General features: G+C 42.9%; 1 protein-coding gene across 5 annotated transcripts in view; it reads right to left on the reverse strand.

Annotated features, from left to right (window-relative positions):
* The window catches only part of Erich3 (glutamate rich 3), a 92,695-nt gene that overhangs the window by 66,308 nt on the left and 9,349 nt on the right, over nt 1-17,038 (reverse strand). Inside the window, exons 1-2 of one of the 5 annotated variants that reach the window (XM_050149496.1) lie at nt 16,079-16,188; nt 2,388-2,481 (exon numbers count right to left, since the gene is read on the reverse strand). The exons of 1 other annotated variant lie outside the window; for it this stretch is intronic. In XM_050149496.1, coding sequence (XP_050005453.1) covers nt 2,388-2,481; nt 16,079-16,158 — 174 coding nt within the window. In that variant the 5' untranslated portion in view covers nt 16,159-16,188. Of the gene's footprint in view, nt 1-2,387; nt 2,482-2,588; nt 3,114-6,616; nt 6,736-16,078; nt 16,189-17,038 lie in introns of those variants that run through there. 3 more of the 5 variants (XM_050149499.1, XM_050149495.1, XM_050149497.1) reach the window with 3 other exon arrangements.

The raw sequence follows: 17,038 nt of genomic DNA on the forward strand, positions 1-17,038 counted from the left end.
AGAGAGAGAGAGAGAGAGAGAGAGAGAGAGAGAGAGAGAGAGAGAGAGAGAGAGAGAGGAAGGTTGCCTTTTCAAATCCTAAAGGAGACTATCATTGTCCCTTGGGAACTTCTGTTTTTTGATGACTATTTCATCTCTTTATCTCCTTTCAGCAGAAAGGAGAAAGGAAGTCTCCGGTGCCTGCCAGTGTGAAAACACACACAGGTGGTACACTTGACGTTTAAAACAAGGTTTTCATTAGAGTAACAATTTCCCAGTGATGGAACCCAGGTGTTCTTTTCATCCTGGTGAAAGCCCCCGCGGGGAAGGGCGTGCACAGGAGTGGCGCAGGCTGGCTGTGGTTCACGGGGAAACCCCAGCAGGAAAAAGGCAAGCAAGGGGTAGAGAAAGCCTTCGGTTTGCCTTGAGAAATAATTGGTTCCATTACTCTGCTTGCTCCCTGCTTTTCCTTCCTGCACTTTTCAGGCCAGAATATGGTTTAATTGCTGTGATTTAGAATTTTACGGTTTATGGGGGAGTGTGGATAGACTGTTCTCGATATTGGCCACAGCGGGGATCGCTGTGTGTCTCTGGAGTAGCAGTTTTGCCCTCACCCCTTGCTTCCTTTGACTCCTTCCTTTATTTCCTCTGATCTCTTCCGTGAAGGAGGCGGCTTGCTCTCCATCCTGCTGTTTGCTTTCCTCCCCACTTCCCCATCCCTTGTTCCACTTACGTTTAAACGCAAGCCACATCTACACTCTGTCCCTTCGGAAGTATTGTTTTTAGTTATGTCTGTGTGTGTGTCTGTGTGTGCCTATGTGCGTCTGAGTATGGGTACCCACAGAGACCACAGGTGTTGAGTGCTCTGGAGCTGAAGCTGCAGGCCTTTGTGAGCTGCTGGCTGTGGGCGCTGGGAACAGGACTCGGGTACATGTTCTTCACTGTGCGGCCGTCTCTCCAGTCCTCACATCCATATTCTTTATTTTCTAACTATATTTTTTATATTATTGCTGCAACCTTATTATTGCTGTAAGTGCAGATAGCCCACTTACAGTGTCTAGGATGCGCTAGCTATAGGATTTCTTGTCCCTGGGAGGGGCCTAATGTTAGTCCATCCTGACTGCTCTCTCCATCCTGGTGGTAGTTGGAGCACGTCACTGTTATCGCTTCTCTGGGATTACGTCTGCTCTCCTTAGTCAGACAGGAAGCTCCTAGAGAGCCACAGTACTTAAACTTGAGTGAGGTGGATATGAATCCCCCAGAGGGGTTCAGCAACAGCAAATCCCACAGGTCGAGTGTAGTGAGCTTCAGACTTGCACTTTTCTGAGGAATTTCTGTGTGATGTGCTCCTGAAAGCTGCAGGGCTGCTGCTGGCTCTGTTAATCTCGAGAAAGTCCTTGCCTTCCTTATGCGAGTTACCAGGCTTTTAACAAGTCTTCCCTGAGCGTTTAGGGGTGGTGTTAAGTAAACACGAAGTCCTGCCCAACTAGCATCCTGCTCAGAAGTGTTCCTAGTCACACAGTAATTGCAGGGTCTCTCATTCCAGGTTCCTAACAGTAATAGCCACTCCACAGGCAGGGTACCATTGTCTACAGTTCACAGTTGAGGAAGCTGGGCTGCAAGGGGTGTGAGCGGTGTCTTATTCCTGGCAGAGCCAGGTTTCAGCTGACCCTTCTGATAACAATGCCCCAGGAGACTGAGAAGGACTTTCTAACTCCAGCTCCACCCAGCTGGTGCCAAGCACACAAACAACAATTAGAAACACAATGAGCCCCACTGGCAACACTGGGCTTTAAGAAAGCAAACAGCCAACACTCTGAGAAACACACCCCTTTTATTTCAAAGGAAAACCATAGGGGTTTTTGAGGTAGATTTTTCTCCCTTATACACTTTTAAAGAAACGGAAATTGTGTGCGTGGGAAGAGTTGCTTTGAAGATGATGGAAGGCACTAGAGTATCAATAAACCATCACAGGGAAATGAAAATCAAAATGCACCATACACACAAGAGGAAGTGAACTGTGCATGTTTGCCACACCATATTCTGCGAGTATTAAAAACAATATTTTTCTGGAAACAATAAGGTAAGGTCTTCTCTGCCCCTGCTCTTTAACAGTGCCTGGTTCACAGAATGTGTACTGAATAAATGAATAAGTAAGCAAATCAACTATGCCGTTGAAATCTCACAGGGACTTTTCTTCAATAATTTATGTTTCCTTAGTAGCCATTGTAACTTCTCTTCTTTAGAAAGAGCCTCAAATAAATAAATCAGAGGTTTAAAAGGAAGTAATTTTTCTAAATTAGTATAGAAAAAAACTATGTCACCAACTTACAGGAAATCTGAAGAAAGGTAGGAAGTTTTCAGACTTAATTGAACAAGAAGGTGGGCAGAGCTCAAAACAGCCTTACCAGCCCGGATCTTAGGAGGTGCCGCCTGATCCTGGTATTGCTGAAATACCCAGCCAGGTGTTTGTCTGTGAGGCTATTATACGTGGCAAGTAATCTGAAACAGAGAAGAGAAGCCATTGTTGTCTTACGACGGCTGCTTGATTGCCAAGGCCACTCTTGGCAGCACTGCCGAGCCAGCGATGCATTTGTAGACCAGTTTACCTGCCAACTGGGAGCCTTTTCGTTTCAGGTCTTATGATAAGAGGTAGTAAAGTTAGACATGGGTGAACAAGCAAATGTTGGTGAAAGCCCCAAGGCAGAAATGTGCCTCCAGTCTTAGGAGACGAAACCACCTCCAAGAGAACGTACTGGTGGAGTGAGACAGCAAAGCAACGACCTCTCAACTCGCGTCGGCCTCTTCTGTGCACCCTAAACACAGACACCACACACCCCATGCCTCTCTCAGGCCAGCAGGGCACACAGTGAAGGGCCAGCCTCCAGCTGTCAGGCAGCGGCCGACTGGTGACACACAGTGTCTCCCCAGAAAGCATCTCAACACCGTGTCTGATGTTGCCTGTTGTGATCCCAAGCAGGAATTTGCTGAGAAAATTAAAACATTATTTCCTTATTTCATTATTTTCATTGATATAAATCCTAACTTTTAGCTTATCGGTTTTGATTTGTTGACTTACATTTATCTAGACAATTTCATTAATCTCTATTACAAAAACTTTAGTGTATAGATTATCTTAGATTTTTAGGATGTTTTATTTCTAAGATTAAAGGAAACCAGGTATAGTGACGCACATCTGAAATTCCGATACTCCACTTGAGACACAGAAGCAGGTATTTTAGTTATAGGCCGACCTGACCTATACAATGAGACTCTCTCAACTTTGAGCAAATTAAATTCTTGGCTACATACTATACCTTAATGCATGCTTAAATTTAGCCTATGATTTAGGGTTAGAAACCGGAAACTACTTGTTTCTTTATTTATTATTTATTTATTTATTTTACAGCTTGACCACAGTTTCCCTTCTGTCTTCTCCTCCCAGTCTCCCCCCCTCTACAATCCCCCCTTCCCACTTTCAATTCCTCCTCTAGGAAACTGCTCTTTTAATCTAGTTATTAAAAATGTGCATATATATATATGTACATGCAGACATTTACATATGTATATACACAGCAAGCAAGTCTCACCATAGCCCAGTCCTAAAAATTTCATACAACAAAGATTTGCACTCTGATGCAACAGCTGAATTCTAACTTTTTCTGAGACTACAGAAGTGTCTCATCTTATAGTCTGGAGAGAATGTTAGCCGCAATTTTATTTAGCTGTTTGCAAGACCTTAATTATGTGGAGATTAAATTGGTGACCTTTTCCTGTCTCTTTTCTCCTTAACAATCTATCACAGGAAAGTTCCATGCTGCCAAATGGTCAGGCAAGTTTAATTTTGTCCACAAAAGAGACTGAAAAGCAGTAACAAAGCCAAGAAACCAAGGTAGCACATGAAGGCGGCAGACATGAACAACCACAGAAACCATTATTTCCCTGGGCTTACGTAGAAAGACAAGCCAAGAGTCTCATGGAGGCACACACAAAACCAGCCTCAGTGCTGCTTTGAAGACATCTTTTAAATGAACTGTCTTGGTGTCCTACAGTTCATCAAAGGTTTCCTGTCTCTGAAAGGTCAGCCTTATATCCCTTACCCTTTCTGAATCTCAGAATCTCTTTTCATTTCCAAAAGGTGAGCAGGTGTCTCTCAGGCCTAACAATCACCACTGCACAGTTCACGGATTCTTAAGATAAGTCATTACAGGAATATCATATACAGTCTTTTGTCTGTCTTGCAGATCCACGCTTAAAAAAAAAATAAAAATCAATACTTTTGGAATAGCTAGGAGTGTTGAAACCCTGATTAAATGAAGTGAGGCTAAAATATGGGGAAGGTAGAGGCCTCAGCCACACTATGGTGAACAAAATAGCTCTTCCTTTAATCCAGGGTTTGGAACTTTTAAAATATTTATATCCTAATAGCAATGCCCAGTCAACTTTTGTACCGCCCAATTATAATCCTCCTCTGTTTTCTCAGTTCCTTCCAGAAGAATATGTGTGCAGAATATCCTATCCCTAGTACCACAAGATGGAGAAGTGTGTGTGCGGGATAGCCCACCCCTAGTCCACTGAGGATGTAGGAGTGTGTGTGTGTGTGTGCGTGTGTGTGTGTGTGTGTGTGTGTGTGCGTGCTACCTCCCCTACCAGTACCATGAAACTGAAAGACAGCAAACTGGAAACTTTTATATTCATCTGCTTTCTTTTTATTCTGATTTAAAGTCCCCAGTTGGGATTTTATTTGTAAATAGCTCCTTCCACATGTCCCACAAACAATTGTGATAACTTGGCAGACACATCACCAACATGAGTAATTGCTTTGTTCGACAATGACTGAGTAGGTTTGTATTTAAGCTGGAACCATAAATTAATAAATTAGTTGATAATAATACATTGTAAGAAGTAAATGATGTAAATCTAGTGCTATGGTCAGTTTTCAATAGATACTTAATGTCAGCCTCGTTCTTATTATCAAGCCTCATTTTCTCAGAAAAAGGCCCCAGTATGGACAGCTAAGACTATGGTCTCTCTGGATCCTTCTGCTCTCTTTACGTGTGTTTGGTGTGGGCCCATAGCCTCCCTTTGTTTCTAGCTACATGTGACTCAACACAAAATTATAAACATGTATGTGCATGTGCATGTATGCTTATACTCGTGTGTGTGTGTGTGTGTGTGTGTGTGTGTGTATGTGTGTGTCCTGTCACTTCTGGAGAATAAACTTTGTAGATAGCAATATCAGCGCAATTATAGGAGCTTGACTGACCAGGCCACAGACATGGTTAGCAGAACTATTCATTATCCATTTTCTAACTTTGTTTTCTGTACTGGGTCAGATAAGGTTACCTGACCCAGGTCTGGTGGCTGGAGTCCTTCCTCCCCTACATATGCTTCAGTTGTCAAACTCACCTTCCTGATGAACTCTGTGGATGACCTGTGATTTCCCTCACTCACTGTCCATCACTGATCCTGTATGGATCATACTAAAGGGTTTTGCCAGCTGCACAGAGCTGACCAATCACTGTCTAGAGGTCTAGCTGCCTTGATTATTTTATAGAATGCATAATCCCTGGTTTCTGGTGGGGAAGGTCCACTCTCCGGCCTCAGGTACCAGGAGAGCACCAAGAGGGGACAAAACATGCTTCTGCTTGTACTGGTTCCTGTCCCTGCTTCCGCACACCCTCTCTCTTCAGTGGCTGAGTCCTGCTTTCCCAGCTGCAGCTTTACAGCACACACTCGGAACCCTCACCACCCACCAGGCAGGATATACAAACTGGGATCTATAGAAGCAAAACTCAGCGATTCCTAACAGTTCCTCCATCTGGCCCCAAACAGCGAGTCTGTCCCATAAAATTCTCAAGCAAAGGAAAGGCGTAGTAATCACCATTAGTCACCAACCTCGATTGAGATTCCTAATATTTTTAGATCATTCTCTAAGGGTGGGTGCAGAGATGCCACAGACACTGCACTCAAGAGTCCCAAGGCACCAGAGATGCACACACACACACACACACACATACACACACACGCACGCACACACACACATACACACGCTTACAGTCACTCTCTACCTCCAGCCTGTTCTAATTCACTCAAGACCGCTGTGGAAAGTCTTTGGTGGTTTGGTGGATACAGAGCTTAAACACAGGCTTGACAACCAAATCTGACTTCAAGATCTCACGAGGTGACAAGAGAGAAGGCTCAGTAGTTGTTAAAGGTTAGGATCATAACCAAAACTCATACGTGTCAGGAGACAATACACACGTAGGAGTTGGTCCTCTGACCTCTGCATGTGGGCCATGGCATGTGCAGACTACAGGTCTTTACACACCCACACATTCACACTAATTAATTAATTTGGGGTCCTGAGAGATGAGCATCTGGTAACATGGCAGCTATCCCAAATTCTAAACTGGAAACCTCCCAGAAGGAATGACTGCTCCATGGTGGTCGGTCCTAAGAGTTCCTCCCAAAGTCAACAATATGTTTTCCCGAGCCGCACTGGTGAGCCCATCTCTCCAGGCTGTAGCAGCCTTTCACCACAACCCACTCCCCCCACACACACCGCCACCCTCACACCACAGCCCACACACACGCACCATCACCATCACATCGCAGCCCACCCCCACACACACACCGTCACCCTTTGGGAGGGGCTAGGGTAGATAACTCCTAAGAGTCCAGCTTCCACGTGGTCCACCTCCACCAACAGCAGCCCTGGCCCAGGAGCACACAGCCTGACTGCCTCTGCCTCAGTTCTGCTTTCACAAACACTAGTGTAGAAACGCAGATTGGCCAAGAGCTCTGCCAATTAAAAGGGTGCTTTACGTCCAGTTTCAAATTGTTTCCTCATTTCCGTGTGCGGCTGCATGGAAGGGCTTTAACCCTTTGTAACGCTGGACTCCGTGTCTGAGAACATGCTTGCTAGCAAGATGAAAACCTTCTCCCCACCCGCTTCCGTGCATCTTCAACCCAACCGTGGCTTCTCCTTTGTGTGCCTTCATTCTGAAGTCAACCTGGTGGGACCTAGCATCACCATGGAAACAAACCTCAAGGGCTTGTCTGGAGAAGAGTCTCTAGAGAGTGCTAATAAATGTTGGAAGCCTGTCCTAAATCTGAGTGGCACCATTCCATGAAGCAAGCTGAGAACCAGCATTTTCCTCTGCTTCCAGGCTGTGAATGTCATGTGATCCACTGCCCGCCATAACAGACTTCACTCTTAGACTGTGACCCAAGATAACCCTTGCCTTCCTCATGCTTTTGCCAAATGTTCTGTATCAACACCGGGGACAATAATGAATGCACACACCTAGCCCCTCAGAATGCTCTCAACCCAGCTGCAATGCAACCCATACCCACAGGCACACATTCCAACCGCCCTTATCATCTACACCAGTTTTTAATACTCTTGGGCTGCCCCCACGGGATACCACAACCTAAAAGGCTTGAAGGACAGACAGACAGACATGCATTTCTCATTTCTCCGGAGCTTTGGATGCTGAAAGTATGAGGTCTAGCTCCTGTGCTGCGGAGATCCAGGGGAGGGGCTGTTAGTTCAGTGTGGCCTCGAATTGCAGGGAACTGACAAAGGCAACATCTTCCAGGTTGCAGAAAGGCAACAATTACCCATGGTTTAGTTACTTCCCCACAGCCCACTTTTAAACACCATCATTCACATCTGAGATTGGAACGTCAACGTGAGTTGTGAGAAACTCAAATTCAGCCCATAATGAAAGGCACAATCACCGCATTTCACAGGTGAAGAAACGCGCATTAGCTTAAGTCACTGCCCACATGCTCTTTGGGAGCCTTTTTCTCTGATGCTTATCAAACAAGCGTGAACACCTCTTTCCAGGTCTTGCTACAGCGGCCACTGGAGGCTGCTAAGTATAATCCAGAAAAAAAATTAACTGTGAAATACACACAGAAATGTGCTTCTACCAATCTCTAAGCACAAAGACAGGAAAGCTATGTGTGTAATATATGTGTGTGTGTTCATGCTAATGTGTGTGGGCACAGATGTGCAGGTGCCATTGAGGTGTGTGTGTGTGTGTGTGTGTGTACACGCAGAGAGCAGAGGTCACTGTCTGGTGTCTTTATCACTCTGCACCTTATTTTTTGAGACAGGGTGTGTCTAACTGGCTAGCAGACCCTAGGGAGCCTTCCGTCTCTGCCTCCCCACTGGTACACACCCCACTGTACATGGCTGTCCACAGGACTTCTGAGGATTGAATTCAGGTCCATGCTTTAAGGATTAAAACATGTTCTCAGCCTGACATGAAAATTCATATAAATTAAATTGACAAATATATTACTTTGATTTATAATTAGCTTTTAACAACCAAACAATGTGTTAAAACCCTTAAAATATCCAATATCTTTTTTTTATTTATTAAAGATTTCTGTTTCTTCCCCACCGCCGCCTCCCCTTTCCCTCCCCCTCCCCCAATCAAGTCCACCTCCCTCGTCAGCCCAAAGAGCAATCAGGGTTCCCTGCCCTGTGGGAAGTCCAAGGACCACCTACCTCCATCCAGGTCTAGTAAGGTGAGTATCCAAACTGCCTAGGCTCCCACAAAACCAATGGGTGCAGTAGGATCAAAAACCCATTGCCATTGTTCTTGAGGTCTCAGTAGTCCTCATTGTCCGCTATGTTCAGCGAGACCTATATAATTCGGGTTCTTAGAGAAGCTAAATAAGAAGGAGAACCCAAAGAAAAACATATAGGCATCCTCCTGAATATTAACCTTCATCAGGCAATGAAAGGAGACAGAGACCCACATTGGAGCACTGGACTGAAAATATCCAATATCTTAAATGTAAGTTGTTCCAGTCTGCTTTTAAAAAGACTTGTTTAGAGAGACTAGAAAGAATATTATTTTTCTGAGGCATGATGGTATACATAAGTAATCCTAGCAGTAGGGAGGCTAAGGCAAGATTATAAATTCAAGGTGAGCTAGAGCTACATTGAGCAATCCTCTCAGAGAGAGAGAGAGCGATTTTGACACAACCAGTTCAGTCTTGTTAACCAAATGTGACAATGAACCCCCTGAACCACTGCCAGCAGTACCCATCTCCTGTTGCGACTGTAAGAACTTACCAAAGGCTAGTCGCTTACACAGCGCAAAGTGGCTGTTACACATTTCCTGGAGATGAAAAGTGCGAAAATGAATCTCACTGGGTAAGAACCAAAATGCCAGCACAGCTGCATACTTCTGCAGACTCTGAGAGAGTCCTTTTGTTTGCTTCTCTCCAGACGCCCAGTGCTCCTGGGTACTGTCCTCTTCCATTGTCAGTTACCACCCTACAGTCCCTTCTGCTTACTGACTTTTCACTTACAAAATTTCACTTTGATTTTTCTCCAGATTTTCTTTCTCTTTACCAAATTCCTCTTTCACATCTGCGTTTGCTTCCTTCTTTCATTCAGGCATGTGTGTTCTGAGTTCATTGATTTTCATGCTCTCTTTCATGTTGACGAACATTCTTTAGTTATCCTTTTGAATTCTTTGTCTAGAGCATCACCAAACTTGCTCCCATTGGGGTCTATTTTTGTGAAACTGGTAAGTGGAAGAAAGACTAGTAGGACTTGAAGACAAAGTTGAAGAATTTTTAAAAATTCAGACAATGACAAAGACAAAACAGTAATAAATTATAAACAAAGCTTAAAAACAGTATAGGACTCATGAGAAAAATCAAACCTATGAATCATAGCCATAGAGGAAGAAGTTCAAAACAAAATGAATCAGATGCTATCAAGATGGTTGTTTCCTATTGGTAAAGGGGCCGATCTATCTGGAGGATATCACAATTCTAAACATATTTGTACCAAGCATTAACATTCAATTTCATAAAACTATTGGGTATAAAGGCACAAATTGACCCCAACACAATAATAGGGGTGATTTTAACAGACCACCATTACCTATAGACAGGTTATCCAGACAAAAAGAAAAATAAAACCAAAGTGTTCCATGACATTATAGACCAGCCACACTGAGCACTTCCCTCTTGGCCTCAACACTCAGAATATACATTTTTCTGCAGCTCAGGCCACGCTCTGGGAAACAGAATATATCTTAGGGTACAAAGCAAGCTTCAACAAAATTAAAACAATTAAAAACTTTTAGAAGTGGACAGAAAGAAACTGCAGGACATTCACAACCAGGTAGAGGTGCAGCAATACTCTTGAATGACAATAGACCATTGAAGAATCAGAGGAAAACTTCCAAATTTCCTCTATTTGATTGAAACTGAAAATACAACATATCAGAACTGTTGCCGCAGGATAAAAGTGGTTCTAAGGTAGAAGGTTATAGCCACAAATGCTAAAATAAACAAAAAAATATGGAATTTTCAAGTAATTCAATGAGTTCATTTCAAGGTCTTTGAAATCAAGAACAACTGAACAGAAAGATATTAAGTAGAAAGAAATAATGGTCATTGCAGAGATTAATAAAATGGAAATCTATGTGAAGAATATATAAAACAATGAGTGGGTTCTTCAAAAATCTAAATATAATCAACAAACCCTTATTCAAACTAGCCAGAGAGAGGGGATTCAAAAATAACACAACTAGAGATAAAAAATAAGATATCACAATGGAAACCAATGAAATTCAGATGATTATAAAGGCATGCTCTGCAAACCACATTTCAATAAGTTGGAAAATTTAGATAAAATATATAAATTTATAGACATAAATGGTCTAACAAATTTAAAATAAATGTGAAAATATTCAAAAATAATTTTCAAAATTAAAATATTAAATATTTAAAATAAAATATTTAAAAATTAGAATATTAAAATAGCAAGCATTGAGACTAAAGCAGTAACAAGAAGTCTGGTAGTTAAAATCAATAAATTAATAACCTAAGGCTGAATTGACTCACGGCTGACCTTTAAAGAAGTGGAAACAGTGTTCCCCAAACTATTCCATAAAATACAAGGCGGAGGTGCCACTGGCTCTCACAACCTAAGTCCGATCTCTAGGACCACGATGGCAGGAGGAGGGAACAGACTCCCTAGATTTGCCATCTGTCTTTCAAATGTGCGCCATGCCATTACATACCAATAAGTAGATAAATAAATATATTTTTTAAATAAAAAGGTATGAAATACCTCCAAAATCATGAAAACAGTGTTATGCTCACAGAAAAGCTGTGTATGAGCACAAGACAGAAAACCATATACTGATTTTCCTGATGAACATGGATATAACAATCCTCAACAAAAAAAAAATTTGTAAACTGAATCCAGGTACACATAATAAAAAAAGATCATTCATACGACCATGGGAACATCCTTCCAAGGCTGCGGACATGGTACACCATGAAAAAAAATCAATAAACGCAATATAGCTCACTAATTGAGTTAAGGACAAAAATCACATAGTCATCTCAATATATATATACCAATATATATACATATATATACACTAATATATATATATACCAATATATATATACCTCAACATGAAAAAAGTCAGTGAAATCTCCTTCACAATGGCTAAAAAATAACCTAGAAAAAGCCTAATGAAGGAGGTAAAAGACCCCTACAAAGACAATTTTAAGACACTGAAGAAAGAAATCAAAGGGGACACTAGAAGCTGCAAAGACTTCCCATGGTCACAGATTGGCAGAATCAATGTGGTAGCAATGGTCACATTCCCAACATGATGGGCAGATTCTTTGTGATTCTCATCAGAATTCCAGTGACATTTCCCACGGACATTGAAGGATAGTAAGAACCATGTGGGAAGCACAATTATTCCCGGTGTACAAAGAAAAAATTGTCTCAAGCAATACTGTAGAGCCAGGATAATCAAAGCACATGGTCTAGACTCACGAATAGATGCAAACACCAGTGAACGGAACAGAGGGCCTGGAGTCAAGTCCATGCAGAGACACCTGATTTCCCATAAATGTGTCAAAATCATTTTTTTGGAGAAAAATAGCCTCCTTAACAAATGCTTCTCAGAAAACCGTGTCTCCATAAATGGAAGGAAGAAGGCAAATACCTGCCTCTCGGCCTGATGTAAATCAAGGCGCATCAGTGGCCTTAACTAACAAACCTGAGATCCTGCAAAGAAATGGCATGAAGTATGAACATAGGCAGGAACTACAGAAAAAGACTCACACTGCCAAAAAAAAATAGGACCAAGAAGGACAACTCAGCTACAGAGGAAAAATAACAGTCTTCGATGAAGAGACGGCTGACAGAATAGAAGAAATTTTTGCAAGTTATATGAGAGGATGAATAGTAAGAACACACAAGGAAGAAAAAAACTAAATCCTAAAACAACAAGCAATGCTGTCAGTGTGCAGGTGACAGGGACTACAGCAGTACCAATGTCAATAATCATGAAACACAAAGCGTGACACACGCAGACACTGAGGGTCTGCGAAACTAGAGCTCCTGTCTCACCCCAGTTAGAAGGCCATCCTTAGGAAACAAGCAACGGGAAAAGCTGCCGAAGAAATGATACCCTCACACACTGCTGGTGGGACTGGAGACCAGTGTGGAGGGTCCGCAAACTACAGTTAGAACCTCCATATGGCTCAGTTATACCTCCTGCAGGGTCATGCACACGGGGCTCTGCTCAGCACAGTGCAGAGGGAGCAGAGGTACCTGCACGACCATTTCGGTGAAGATGTGTCAACAGTGGGCAAGTCATAAAATGACTCATTATAGGTGAATGGAAAGAAGAGTGAAATCATATCGTTTTCTGGAAAATGAATATAACCGGAGATCTACGTATAATGATCTACGCAAGATAGTTATTGACAGCTATGGTGATTGACCCAATTAGGAGTTTTTAGGGCTTTTTATTGATGACAAGATCAAGGGCAGGCTTGTGCCTCTGAAAAGTCTCTTTTCAATGTATTGGTGGCCTGAAGTTGGTGGGTTCATTTATACCACAGGACTTGACAGATATCACAAATCGAGGCTCTTTTTATTTCCTGAAAATCCAGATTACCAGCATATTAGAAGTTTGAACAGAAGCGAAGGGATGGGATACACCCAAGGGAGCAGACCTCACAGTTCATGACAGGTGTGTGGAACGCTGCTGGCCCATACATACAGAACCTCTCTCATAAGAACACTAGGATGCTGCCAAGCACCGAGCATTTTCAGCAGCATTTCCATCAGGAAACATCATGAAAGGTATTTCTTTACACTGCCATAAAAGGAAAAGCTGCGCGTTGCCTGCCAGCCCGGGAAAAACTGATTACACCATTTTATGCTGAATAGAATAGAATCAAGTGAGACTTAGGAGAATAAGCACAGTTTTATTATTAAAGATGAAATCTCTGGTGGAGAGGTGATTTGCATTTCAGACGACATGAAATTTGCAGTTTATAGAGTTCCATCGCGTTCAAAGAGGGTCTGTGTCAAACCTCTGCCGCCCACATGGGCTCCTAAGTCAAGCCAGTGGAATGTGTCCGCAGCTCACAAACCAAGGGCTTATGTCGAGAAGGCTTGTTCAGTCAAGCTCAGACAGGACTGGCTTGTCTGCCTGTACATCACCTTGTAGTTAAGGACGGGAAGGCTCTGTCTCTTGACCTAAATTCTTCACCGATTGTCTACTTAAAAATTCACAAGATCACATGCAATCCCTACTCCATGAACAAACCTGTCATGTTTCTCTCAGTCAACCAAGCCTAAGTTCGAAACTCATCGAGACTCCTCACAGAAGAGTAAATGTACCTAAAACGAAATATCGCCCAACAAAATAGCCAGGAGTGGTACAAGTAAGTAGAACAAAATAACTCTAGAAAATTCAGCTTTCTATCAACGTCAGCCTCGTGACTGTTATGTAAATGTTAGAAAATTTAGAAAACACGAGACCAGACAGCACCCCTGAAGAGGTACAATAACTTTTCTGCCATTATTTACAGCAGAGAAACTCCTATTGCTTCCTTCTTAATGCAAAATTTGATGAAATAAACACAAGAGGAGGACAAGAAACACAGTTCTACCCCCACTTCCACACTTACCCCATGGCTCTGGGGAACCCTGTCTTCGTTCCCTGATGCTCATCAACACCTACTTCCGGCAGGGAGAATTTGTTTCCAGGTCTGAAGAGATATTTACTTGGAGATACTATGATACCATTTACATATAAAATTTGCATACATAAATGAACACCCAGGATCTGGCTAGCAAAGTCATTTGATTCGGGATACTAAAAGTTCTAAAAGCGAGTGTGGTCCATGGATAGACACACATGAAAGGGTTAAAGGCCAGCAAGACTGCCCCAGAATGGTACTTGTTGACTTATTGCTTCTACCCGAGTAAGGGTCACACATATGCTCAATGACTTTGGATTCCATCGGAATAAGACAGCTTCCACAGTGTCTTATCTGGAGCCTCGTACCACCCACTAAATTCTTAGCCAGCAAAGGAGTAGATCAGTCAATGGCAACAGAATATGTTGTCTGATCCTTAGATGCATATTCATATCCCTTTATGAACAGCCACAAGGGGAGGTCATAGCCTTCTTTATTATTTCAGAGCAATAACTGACAGCGTCATAGGAGGGGAAAAAGGGTTGAGGTCATGTTGTAGCTCCTCTGGCTTATCAACATGCAGAATGTTCCAGTGGGTCATCGCCGTGGCAGTGCTGAGTGTCTTAACAGAGCATACGCAACCACTTACAGAACAAAGTTTCCTGAAAGGCGGGGGGACTAAACCCTTCCGAGGAGAGTTGAAGAAAGGCCAGTGCAGAACAATAGACATGAAGATTCGTTGTTTTCCAGCCCTTTATAAGAAAACTCTTTGCCAAATAAAATCAGAGCAAGCTCTGCAACCTGCTACTTCGTAGGGGGTGATTGAACCGATACCATTCCAACGGTCTCATATTACATCACTCATTCTGTTTCATTTGTATCCAAACCTACCAGGTCTCAGCAATTATGCTAAATATTGATTTACAATTTCTCCCAGCTCATTCTAACAATGCATTCCAGAGGAGAGCCATAATATTGCTTTATTTATAGCCTTAATACAGTGGTTTGAAATGACTAGTTAACAACCAGGACTCCAACTGTGCCGGAGTCTAGCGAGGCTGTTTTTTGCAGAACTCAGAGATCAGGCAATAGGAAGCCTTGCATGGCAATGTGCCTGCAAGTAGGATGTGCTATATGGCTCTAATATCTTTCCTTTTAAATTTTCCAGATCTTTAAACAGAAAAAAAAAAATGAAACCACTTACAACTATGCACTAATGGGGGAAAAAGGAACTCAAAGTTAGAGAAGATAATGAAGTAGTTAATGCAAAGACTAAAGGAAGGGAAGTTAGAGAAAGCAACATGTTTATCAGGAGCATTTGTGGGGAGCTTACTTGAAACTGTGTAGCATACACAGTAAGCACTCTAGATAGTCTGCATCTTATGACTTCAGTCTCACAGCTGACTACAGGGTGCTGTTATCTTTGCCTACATAAAAGATCTCATGGCATGCGATCAGTTTATGTGTGCGGAGATGGCCAGCCCGTGACTGAGGACCCTTCTGCTTTAACCACTGTAGTGCAGTGTGTTCTGTAAGGTCAACCTGGAGAAGGGACCCTGTGGGGTCAGTGAAGTGAACGACTGAAGGACTAACCTGCAAAGAAGCTGCAAAAGCAATGAGTACCGGGGTGGTACATTGACGTAATTGACAGGTGGGGCTGGAGATCTGGCTGGGCAGCTAAGAGCACTGGCTGCTCCTTCAGAGGACCAGATTTCAGTTCCAGCACCCACACGGTGGATCACGCCCATCTGTAACTCCAATCCCAGCATATCTGATACCCTTTGCTGGCCTCTGTGGGCACTGCAAGCATGCGGTGCACAGATGCATGTGCAGGCAAAATCCCCATGCATGTAAAATAAAAATAAATTTCGAAAGAGAGTAAGATATTCTCTCAAGGAAAAATTTTTTTAAATGAAAATGAAATGATGCCCTATAAGATAGTGTGGCCCATTTTCTTAGGACCAGGGGCTTCTGTGGTGGCTGCATAGAGGTTCCAAGGAGGAAACACATGGACGGATTGTTAGCATTTTGCAATCAAAATTCACCTGCTTGAGTCTTAAAAGCAGAGTGCGACCACTGGGTTTAAACTTACCCTCTCCATTTAGTAGATTGGTGACCACATACAAGCTCTTCCCTCCCACACACTGCATATCCTTCTCTGAAAAGAACCATAAAACTTGTGCTTTCTTGGAGAGTCCAAGTGTCAAATGGGTGACCATGTGTGCAGAACCCAGCAACTCTCAGCAGGAGGTGAATGCTGCCTGGCTGTTAAAGGAACTCACTGAGCACATAGACCCTCCCTCTTTACTGATAAGCGATCCAGATGAAACTAACCTCCCTACAGGAAATGTCATCCTGAGAAGGCAACTCCCTCATGGAAATTTCAACACTAACAGGAAAATCTTCCTCGGAAGAATCTGTACCAAAAGCTTCTTTCTTCCTCTCTCTCTCTCTCAAAGAGCAGATAGTTTGGCACCATGCTCTTTGGAAGTGTGCCTGGAGTCAAGTACTGTTTCCTGGTGCTTAAAGAGCCAGGTTCCCCGACTGTTTTCCTAGAACCCGGTGAGAGCATTGACTTGGTCTCCTTCATTATGCCTAGTATAACGGGCACACAAGAGCATGCCCTGTTCTTTGCGTGTGTGCAACCAGACATTGCTCTATTTGTAGAACCTCAATTACTTCCAGTTCAGTCATCTTTCTGAGAGAACACATTATCTTCCAAAGTGATTCTATGCTCGTTCCTTCCCTGTCCAGCTGGAGTTGATGAGCTCTCATTAGCTGAGGTAAACTGTTTCAGAGGGTGTACCCATCATGGTCTTGACCTCTTTGCTCATATTCTCACTCCTTCCACTCTTCAACTGGACTTTTGGGAGTTCAGCCCAATGCCCCACTGTGGGTCTCTGCCTTTCTTTCCATCAGTGGCTAGATGAAGGTTCTAGGGTGACATTTAAGATATTCATCAATCTAACTACAGGGCAAGGCCTCTTCTCTACTGCTTAAGGTCTTAGCTGAGGTCATCCTTGTGGTTTCCTGGGAATTTCTCTAGTGCCAG

This window comes from Alexandromys fortis, unplaced genomic scaffold (genome assembly GCF_014885135.2).
Source record: "Alexandromys fortis isolate MF-2015 unplaced genomic scaffold, M_Fortis_MF-2015_v1.1 scaffold_68, whole genome shotgun sequence".
Taxonomy (NCBI): Eukaryota; Metazoa; Chordata; class Mammalia; order Rodentia; family Cricetidae; genus Alexandromys; species Alexandromys fortis.